The sequence below is a fragment of the Scomber scombrus genome, chromosome 11 (genome assembly GCF_963691925.1).
Source record: "Scomber scombrus chromosome 11, fScoSco1.1, whole genome shotgun sequence".
Lineage (NCBI taxonomy): Eukaryota > Metazoa > Chordata > Actinopteri > Scombriformes > Scombridae > Scomber > Scomber scombrus.
The window spans coordinates 11,841,139-11,851,852 of NC_084980.1; the positions used below are offsets into that span (position 1 = coordinate 11,841,139).

Genomic DNA, 10,714 nt, shown 5'->3' on the forward strand with positions numbered 1-10,714 from the left:
ACATGTGAAGTTTTGTGGAAATCGCACAATGATGATGTAAAATATGGCACTTCCTGTTTCCACTACGGGGCGACACAAGTGAGATCGCCAATGAGCGAATGGAGACGTTGAGGTCGGCACCCTGGACCTGTGTACCAATTTTCATGATGATACGAGTTCAATAAAGCCATCAAAAAGCCAAACGTATTTTCATGGCGAGGAATTGATGGTAGCCACGCCCCCACAGGGACGCCATTACTCGTAGCTTCACAGTGTTCATAATGTAGCTTCACCAACTGGTTCTGCATGTTTTAGAAGTGGAATGAAGTTGATGGGGTCAACTATGTATTTTTCATGAATTTAAGTTCACTTCCTGTTACCACCGGGGGGCGCTATGAGTTACGTGGGAAGTTAATATATCGGGACGTTCAGGGCGGAGCCATCATCATGTCCAGCAAGTTTGAAGCTGATTGGATGAAGTATGTGGGCGTGAGAGCCACTCGTATGTACATGGCGAGCACGCCAAAGTTAGTTGAGCCCTGGCAGACACGCCCTTTGACCTACGGATGCGCAGAGCACAACTTAAGCTCAGCTAGGTCTGGAGATGTTGCGTACCTAATTTGAACTTGATCGGGCGAACGCTGTGGGAGGAGTTAATTTTAGGCGGGAAAAATCTAAACCAAAATGGCCGCTTCCTGTTGGGTTGAGGTCATGAGGTCAATAGGCTTTTTTGCATATGTGGGTATAATACATATGTGTACCGAATTTTGTGAGCATAGGACAAAGTTAGCAAAATTCCCTATGGCCATTTTTGGACTTTGTAGGGGGCGCTATTCCGCCATTCTGCGTCGACCATGTGCGACCACCCAAAAATATCGAATTTCGGATGAGGCCGGACGTCCGTGCAAAAGTATAAGCATTTTCGCATTTGGGAAAGGGGCGAAATTGGGGCACGAAATGTCGGAATAATAATAATAATAATAATAAACATTACAATTTCAATAGGGCTTTCGCCAGGCGACTTGCAGTCGCCGCTCGGGCCCTAATAACAATAATAATAATAATAATAATAATAATAAGAGGAAAAGAAGAAGAAGAACAAGAAGAACAAGAAGAAGAAGAAGAAGAAGAAGAAGAAGATATAACCTAAAGAAAATAACAAATTAAGATTAAAAAAGCCTTCCTGAATAACAGGTTTGTACAGCCACTCACAATTACTCCCGACTATCTATACATTTTTTCTTTTAGCCTTACATTTTTCCATTTTCCCCATATAAACTCCATATAAAAGTATCTTGGCACACTAGCATACCAATTTGCCCCATAATAGGAACATAGTGAGGCCATGTCACGGTGGCAGTCACAGCTGACCTTTATGTCACGTCACCATTTCCAGCTCAACTCTCGCGAGCCTGTGATTCAGGAAGTTCCACGTCAGTATCCAGTGCACTGTTCGCCGAAATCGCAACATTTGGAACCCGATTGCCCCTGCTTAAAACACATTTATCTGATCTTATTGCGACAACACGGTGATAAAACATGGTAAGAAACATTTTAAATACTTCGGAACATATTTTGTTTACGTATATGTCTTCCGAGTCTCTTAATTTATGATATAATGCTCAGTGAAGGTCTAAATAATACTCCATTCTTGTAAATAGCTTAGCGGCTAACTAGCTTGAGTAAGCTAGCTAACGGATATTAACATTTCTAACTTTGGTTGTTTGCTTTATGTTGTCGAGTGAATTACTATAGGATATAGAAGTAACTGATTATTGAAACTCTGTTCCTCAGTCAATGTCAGTATGATAATGGTTACTTTGTCTTTGCGAAGAGGTAGACCATCTCGTTTACGTGTCTGCTAATATTACAGAGACTTTTACCACATAATTAATGTTGAACTGCCATGTAGAAGCCACTCACTGGTACTTTAAACAGCATGAGAAATGACATTAATATCCCCCGTCTTTTCAGCCTCTGAGGCTGGACATTAAGCGGAGGCTGACAGCCAGGTCTGATCGAGTGAAGAGTGTGGACCTTCATCCCACTGAGCCATGGATGCTGGCCAGTCTGTACAACGGCAGTGTCTGTGTGTGGAACCACGAAACACAGGTATGATCACTCATTACTGGGCCTATTACGCTAGGTGACATTATACAGGAGTAACGTTACTGTGAAAAAGGCTATAGGCACTAAAATTGAAGATGCTTTCAAAATCAATGTCATGAATAGTTTTATTTATCAATTAACTTGATATAAGTACAGTAAAGAGAAGAAACCCAAATGAAATACATATTTGGTGCAACCATGCTTTACCTTTAAAACAGCATCAGTTCATCTTTTTACACCTGCACAGTTGTTTCAAGCATCTTGGATAATTTGCCACAGTTGTTATGTGGATTTAGGCTTCACACTTGTTTCTGTCTCTTCATGTAATCCTAGACAGACTTAATGGTGTTCTCAATACCGTGAGTCATTATATTATATGTTGCTGGATTTGTCGTTTTTCGTGTTGTATATGGTAGTTATTTATGACTCTGGCTATGTTTGGGGTTGTTGTCATGCTGCAGAATAAATTTGGGACAGATCAAATGCCTCCCTGATGGTATTACATTATTACAAATATCACAACATCTAGAGTGCCCAAAACTTTTGCACATTACTAAGAATGTTTGCATGCCAATGACTTGGCCAGTGCATTAAATAAAAACAGCAAAGTGGAGTAGTGACAATGCATAAAATAGATCAACTTTAACCTGGTCAATAATGTTCTTTTTTCCAGACCCTAGTGAAGACTTTTGAGGTGTGTGATCTTCCTGTCAGAGCCTCTAAATTTGTGGCCAGGAAGAACTGGGTGATCACAGGAGCGGTGAGTAACATTTAAGTGTTTGTGTTGGGACCAGGACTCTGACAGTGATCTCCTATTATACCAGCGTTATCAAAACTGGTAATATAAAGAGATTATAAGCTTAAAGAAGTTTCACTTATTGTAGTTGCACTATTCTCTGGCCATGTGCTATAAAATGACGTGACCTCACATCACACTGTTTGCTTTAAGTGTTCTCCATGTGTTTGACTCAAATAACTGGTACCAGCATATTTTATAATGCTTTTGAATTTTTCTTTTTATTTACTGATTCAGTTGTGTAACCTTCCAAAAGATTACGGTGTAAATTATACAAATATGTGAACATTTCTTTTCTCCTTTTGCACAGGATGATATGCAGATCCGTGTGTTCAACTACAACACCTTGGAGCGGGTCCACATGTTTGAGGCCCACTCTGATTACATCCGCTGCATCGCTGTTCACCCAACCCAGCCATACATCCTCACCAGCAGCGGTACGCTAGTAAAGTCTTGAAGTGACAATCGGTTTCACTCTAGGCTGTCCTGATTCACTGATCACAAAACACTCAAATTTCTCCTCAAATCCACATGTATTTCTGTATGCACATATGCATGAATATGTTTCTGTGTCTGTGCAGATGACATGTTGATCAAGCTATGGGACTGGGACAAGAAGTGGTCGTGCAGTCAGGTGTTTGAGGGTCACACTCACTATGTCATGCAGATTGTCATCAACCCCAAGGACAATAATCAGTTTGCCAGCGCTTCCCTGGACAGGACAATCAAGGTGGGAACCACTTGGTGTTACTGCTGTCACCTTTACTGCTACTAACTTTACCAGACACTCAGCTTCTGTACTGTAGCTTTGTCAAAGTCTATAGATTAATCTTGTGCATTCCTTACACATTTATAATGAAAGAAAGTTATTTTATATCATGTTTTTGTGTTGTTTCAGGTTTGGCAGCTTGGCTCTTCGTCTCCCAATTTCACTTTGGAGGGTCACGAGAAAGGAGTCAATTGTATCGACTACTACAGTGGAGGAGACAAGCCCTACCTTATATCAGGGGCTGATGACCGCCAAGTCAAAATCTGGGACTATCAGGTTAGAAACCTTATTGTTGCATTTCTTACTCTGTTATTTTCATTCACATCCTTTATAGGGAGATCAGGGTCAGTCACAGAGTACTGACATTGGAATTCATTGGCCACAGGGCACAGACTTCACTTCCATCTGAAGGATGGTCTTTCTAATAACAATCCTACCTTAATGCTCCCAACATTTTGACTTCTGTTCTCTGAAAAGATCTGATAATTGAGTTAAAAAAACGTATGTAAAAAACTGATGTAGAACAATTTTGCCAGCGCTAATATGAATGTTTGTTCCTCATTGCTCCGCCTCTTCTTAGCTGTGGGCATCCTTTAGCAAACATTTATATGTGCACATAATAAACCTGCTCCAACTCTGTTCCCCTCTCCATTGTAGAACAAGACCTGTGTTCAGACTCTGGAAGGCCACGCTCAAAATGTCTCTTGTGTCAGCTTCCACCCAGAGCTTCCTATCATTATCACTGGATCCGAGGATGGTGAGCAGGAATATCACTAATCCTTTCCTCCCCAAACAAAAAAACCCACTACCCTACATCCTACACTAGATCTCTCACAAAGCCTCACTAATATTTGGTTTTTGAAACAATACATCTTCCCTCTGTAGGTACTGTGCGTATTTGGCACTCTAGCACTTACCGCCTGGAAAGCACACTGAACTATGGCATGGAGCGAGTGTGGTGTGTATGCGGTCTCAGGGGCTCCAACAATGTGGCATTGGGCTATGATGAAGGCAGCATCATCATCAAAGTGAGTACAAGGACAAGTAATTCTGCAAATTTGATTCTTCACTTCACCCTCACTACAAAAAGTGTGAAGTTGTAAAGATGACAAATATAAGACATAGCATGACAAATCAGACACTACATCCTCTTGTCTTTCTCCCCCTCACCTCTCTTTCCTGCTTCCCTCTGCTCTATAGGTGGGTCGTGAGGAGCCGGCCATGTCTATGGACACCAACGGCAAAATCATTTGGGCCAAACACAGCGAAATTCAGCAGGCCAACTTAAAGGCAATGGGTGATGCCGAGATCAAGGACGGAGAGAGACTCCCACTGGCTGTAAAAGACATGGGCAGCTGTGAGATTTACCCCCAAACCATCCAGCACAACCCGAATGGAAGGTATGCATATACTCAACACGTGTTTGACTTGTTACCACACTATTATTTTCAATTAGAGGAGCTCTGTTTCATTTGTGTGTGTTTGTGCTCATTAGGTTTGTTGTGGTGTGTGGAGATGGAGAGTATATCATCTACACTGCAATGGCTCTGAGGAATAAGAGCTTTGGCTCAGCACAGGAGTTTGTTTGGGCACATGACTCTTCTGAGTAAGTATTCACTTTGAAAAGAGAGGTTTAGTTTTGTAGTAGTTCACAAAATCTGTTCTGAGTTTAGCAAAGTTTATGCACTAAATACATGAGCAAAATCTGTACTAATGCAAAAATTAACTATTAATCTTCACACTGAACATTAGAGAATTGCAGCAATCGTGTTTGAGTGAGACATCACATTCAATTATAGTTCTCACAGTGCCAAGGGATTGTAGAAAATGTGTCTTTTCCTATAAATGGGTGAAACCACTTTGTGTTTAACTCCTACTAATTAAATAACTGCCACACTTTCTTGTTTGTAACAGATATGCCATCAGAGAAAGCAACAGTATTGTCAAAATCTTCAAGAATTTCAAAGAAAAGAAATCTTTTAAGCCTGACTTTGGAGCTGAAGGTAATAAGAAGATTGTTTTATAGCAGATTACTGGTTTTGGAAGTTGTTCTCACTGTTTTCCTCACTGGATGTGTTCCTGTTGTCCCTGCAGGGATTAATGGAGGTTTCTTGCTCGGGGTGAGGTCAGTGAATGGCTTGGCATTTTATGACTGGGAGAACACAGAACTGATCCGCCGCATTGAGATCCAGCCCAAACATGTAAGATTGATTTTCTTTTCATATTCAGGTATTTCAATCCACACATTTTGAACATAGTGTGTGTCGTTAATCTTGCCAGTTCTTTTGCTACTGTAACCTGGGTGTTAGCTGTATTATATGTAAATAATTTAGTAGGTTTTCTAACTAGTACCTCACTCTTTTGTCTGATTCTTACCTTCACCTCGACCTGCAGATCTTCTGGTCAGACTCTGGTGAGCTGGTCTGTATCGCTACAGAGGAGTCCTTCTTCATTCTGCGTTACATGTCAGAAAAAGTAGCCGCCTCCCAAGAGAACAATGAAGGAGTGACAGAGGATGGTATTGAGGATGCATTTGAGGTGAGTGTCTGGATATGGATGTATACACGTCCCTTCCTTTTAGTGTATTTGATACAGTAACCATGCAGTCATAACAATACTCAGTCTTCAGGTTAGGTACTGTAACAGAGTGCTATAAACCAATATCTCATATATATACCCTTACTGTTGATTTAATGTTATTCAGGTCCAGGGAGAGATCCAGGAGATTGTGAAGACTGGACTCTGGGTTGGAGACTGCTTCATCTACACCAGCTCTGTCAACAGACTCAACTATTATGTAGGAGGAGAGATTGTCACAATTGCTCACCTGGACAGGTAAGAATACAGAGTTTTGGCTTGAATTTAATGGTGACTTGGTTGTTCAGATAAATTGTTATCTCTAACCCTCTTAAGGTTGTACATGTATCTAAAGCAAAATGATCCTTGTAAAAAAAAATGTATCTATCAGTTTACAGTTGTATATAAAGTTTAAAAAAAAGATGCTAAGCTTTGAAAGTGTTTTGTTTGCTGTGAAGTGTGCAGCATCCTCACAATTTACTGCCGTCTCTCAATGCAGAACAATGTACCTGCTGGGTTACATACCCAAAGATGACCGTCTGTACCTGGGAGACAAAGAGCTCAATATTGTCAGCTACTCCCTGCTGGTGTCTGTCTTGGAATACCAGACTGCCGTAATGAGAAGGGACTTTGGAATGGCCGACAAGGTGCTTCCCACAATTCCAAAAGAGCAGCGGACCAGAGTGGCCCATTTCCTGGAGAAACAGGTCAGGAAATGGCACCAAATGGACTGTAAAAAATTTAAAGGGCATATTTTCAGTGACCGAAAATATGTTTTTGGTAAGATACTCAGAGTTAAAGAAGCCAAAAGGAACATGCATTCTGTGTTAATATCATGTTTTGTTTCTTTGTCTCCTCAGGGTTTCAAGCAGCAGGCACTGGCTGTGTCCACAGACCCTGAACACAGGTTTGAGCTGGCGTTGCAGCTGGGAGAATTGAAGATCGCCTACCAGCTGGCTGTGGAGGCAGAGGTAAGATGTTGTTTGTGCTCTCTACCCCTTCATTTCCCTTTCATCCACTATAGTTTTCATATTTACATTAAAAATGAACACAAACACAGTACTCCCCTTTTCTCATTGCTGTCTTTCTCACCCTTACAGTCGGAGCAGAAGTGGAAGCAGTTAGCAGAGCTAGCTATCAGTAAGTGCCAATTCGGGTTGGCCCAGGAGTGCTTGCACCACGCGCAGGATTACGGCGGCCTGCTTCTCCTTGCCACAGCCTCTGGCAACGCAACCATGGTGGGCAAGCTGGCTGAGGGGGCAGAGAGAGATGGAAAGAACAATGTGGCCTTCATGACCTACTTCCTGCAGGGGAAGTAAGTACCAAGTGTATGAGACTGAAAAGAGTTGTCAATGGTGGGTAAACTGAATATGTGGTTGCCAGTGTAACTGTTCTCTGTATCGTCTTTTGTCCGCAGACTGGATCAGTGTCTGGAGCTGCTGATCAAAACTAACAGACTACCTGAAGCTGCTTTCCTGGCTCGCACCTACCTGCCCAGCCAGGTGTCCCGTGTGGTCAAATTGTGGAGGGAAAACCTGGCCAAAGTCAACCAGAAGGTCAGTCCTGCTCCTGGGGTTGTTTATTAATTATAGAAACAACATTGTTACAGCAAAGATTTTGACCTCAGAATTCTAGTTTTTGGCCACTTTTGGAAAAACAATCTATGTTTGCGATTAAAGATACTATTTAGATTTATAGGATCAGTGTTACCCAACTCAAATGGTTTGGACAGAAAGTTCGACTGTAGATTTTGCCTTTTTAAAAAGAGAATACAAATCTTTTGATCTGAAAATGTATTTTGTTGCCGTGTGGATGTCTTACTGTTGTTCTTGAACATGACCTATTTTCATTGTAGGCGGCTGAGTCCTTAGCAGACCCTACAGAGTATGAAAATCTGTTCCCTGGGCTGAAGGAAGCCTTTGCAGCTGAGCATTACCTCAGAGAGAGCTGCTTGGGCACCACCAGGCCAGCCAAAGATTATCCTCTGGTCACGGTGAGTTGTGTGTGTGTTTGAAATAGACGAATGGGACAGTTCTGTTGTCAATAGAGAATAATTCTACACCTTAACCAATGATCACTTTTTGGGTAAAATGCTAGAAGGCCATCCTAAAAAAAAACCAATATGTCTAAAGCTGTGTTATCATCTTTTCTCCTGTATTTCATTTTTTCAGCTCAATGAAGACAGGAATATTCTTGAGGAGGCTCAGGGATATGAGCCCAAAGGAACGTTCCTTCCTCCTGTCACCAAGGTTTGCCTACAGTATCCAACATTTTCTGTTGACATTCAATAATAACTTGATTACATATCATTTTTAGATATTGGTTTTTTTTTTATGATATAGAAAAGGAGTCAATAGATGCTAGATGAAACAATATAAAAGTTGTATTCAAATATTCATTACCTGGCTGATTCTGTCTGGCAGACACAGGATAGTGAGGAGTCCACCTCAGTGGCAGCAGCTCCTGAAGCTTTCATGCCTTCACAGCCTGAACCTGCAGCTCCTACTCCACAGGAGGAGGAGGAGGAGGAGGAGGAGGAGGAGGAGGAGGAAGTAGAGGAAGAGGAGGAGGTAGACGAAGAGGAGGAGACGCAGTCACAAAAAGATAAGGTGGGACTTGTCTTCAGCTTTTTACACATGATGAGATTCTTACTGGACTCTGTTTCTCAATCACAATGAATTAACAATTAATCAAGTACTTTAACTGGAGATTGTGCTCTAATTGAGAAGGGTTTTTTTGTATCACACAATTCATATAAATATACAATACCAATTCTAGTGGTTTGCATAAAATAAGTGCTAATAAGTATTATTCAAACTAAAAATTATGCTCACTCCTTTGTGTGTCTCCATGTGTGTAGTGTTTGGACGAGCTGGAAGTGGACCTGGACAACATGGAGCTAGATGACATCGACACCACAGACGTTAACCTGGATGACGACTTTCTAGATGATTGAAACCTTCTACCACTCTGCTCCTCAGCACTCGTCAGAGCTTATTTAAAAACAGAGAGAGAGACCAAACACCCCTTCCCTTCCTTTTTTGTATTTGTACGTAAAAATATTATATTGTCATGTCCTCTCACTGCAGTGGCAGGATTTGAGTAGATGATGATGATGATTCTGATGATGATGATGATGATGATTCTATCAGTAATGTTTTACTCTCAGAAGAAAAGGAGACAGATCATGTCTGTTTCCGACTCCATTTTCTACACCATTTATTGATCTTTGAGAGCCTTTCACTAACTGTGCATTGAGCAATATGTTATATTTACTGTTTGCTTTGTGTTGTCTGTAATGGCAAATCAAAATTCATTAAGTCCAATAAATTGCGGTTGCTGTAAATATTCCAATTTGGCTTAAGAGCATTCCTTACTGAAGATTTAACCACCAAGTTTTACAAGCGTATCCAGAATCTTTAAAAGCATTCTAGGGCAGAACATGATGAAATATAAATATTGTTAATGTATTAAAAAAAACTGCATAAAACAAGATTGTATTTTTTCTAGTTGCCAGAAAAAGCATAATTGGATCAAATGCACTTTTTCAAGAGTAGGATTAAGCAACCAAAATGACCTTTTAGCAAGTAGTTATTACTACAACTAACCATTTTTAAACTTACCTATCATTGACACGAATGAATCTTTTTCACGGCAGACACGGTTGACTTAAAGCAGGAAAACACAAGTGAAATTAATAACATTATCAGAGTATATGTACAGATAATACATACAGTCGTAATGGTTTAATATGTCCACCTCCCAACAGGTGCAAAACAACAGAGAAGAGAGTAAATTAAAGACAGTCTGTACACACACACAGACCCAAGAAGATCTAGACTGACTGGGGGCGGGCTTGGTTTTATTATGGTGCTTTTCCCAGTGCATGTTGAGCCTGTAGCCTTCCCATGACTGTAAGTGGTTTTAGACAAAAAGATTGGTTTAGGTGGTCTATTGACTTCCCTCAAACATCACCACCAATTTATTTTCAAATAAGCAATTAACTGCTGCTTGTTTATCACAGATGGTTGACAAATTAAAGGAAAAATCAACATTAAGTGTCTTAGTAAGCTGCTGGTCCATCATGTGCTGCCAGAACAGCTTCAATGTGCTTATTCATTGATTCTACACATCTCTGAACCATTCTTCTCAAAGATATTCTTTCATTTGGTGTTTTGATTATGGTGTTGGAGAATGCTGTCTACCATGTTGGTCCAAAATCTCCCGTCTGGGTTGAGATCTGATGACTGTGAAGGCCGCAGCATATGATTCACATCATTCTAATACTCATCAAACCATTCAGTGATCCTCCTGAAAGAGACCACTCCCATCAGGATAGAAATGTTTCATCATAGGATAAAGGTGATCACTCAGAACAACTTTGCATTGACCTGCAGTGAGTCTTTCTTCTAAGGGGACAAGAGGACCCAAACCATGCCAGCAAAATGCCCCCCACAGCATAAAATGGTCATCCAAAACCCTTG

At 40.9% G+C, this 10,714-nt stretch overlaps 1 protein-coding gene across 2 annotated transcripts; it reads left to right on the plus strand.

The window, feature by feature from the left end:
* The first annotated feature begins 1,418 nt into the window (after positions 1 to 1,418).
* On the plus strand, positions 1,419 to 9,714 carry copb2 (COPI coat complex subunit beta 2). 2 transcript variants are annotated; one of them, XM_062428344.1, is made up of 22 exons: positions 1,419 to 1,521; positions 1,954 to 2,091; positions 2,762 to 2,848; positions 3,195 to 3,321; positions 3,466 to 3,614; positions 3,783 to 3,929; positions 4,311 to 4,410; positions 4,539 to 4,681; positions 4,854 to 5,053; positions 5,149 to 5,259; positions 5,568 to 5,656; positions 5,748 to 5,854; positions 6,048 to 6,191; positions 6,358 to 6,488; positions 6,730 to 6,937; positions 7,091 to 7,201; positions 7,331 to 7,545; positions 7,648 to 7,786; positions 8,086 to 8,223; positions 8,402 to 8,479; positions 8,654 to 8,839; positions 9,091 to 9,714. In XM_062428344.1, the coding sequence occupies exons 1-22, from the start codon at positions 1,519 to 1,521 to the stop codon at positions 9,184 to 9,186; spliced, it is 2,847 nt and encodes a 948-aa protein (XP_062284328.1). In that variant the 5' UTR covers positions 1,419 to 1,518; the 3' UTR covers positions 9,187 to 9,714. The 2 variants fall into 2 exon arrangements, with proteins under 2 accessions (XP_062284328.1, XP_062284329.1); XM_062428345.1 differs by lacking the exon at positions 9,091 to 9,714 and having other exon boundaries at positions 8,654 to 8,744; positions 8,779 to 8,797.
* Positions 9,715 to 10,714: the final 1,000 nt, after the last annotated feature.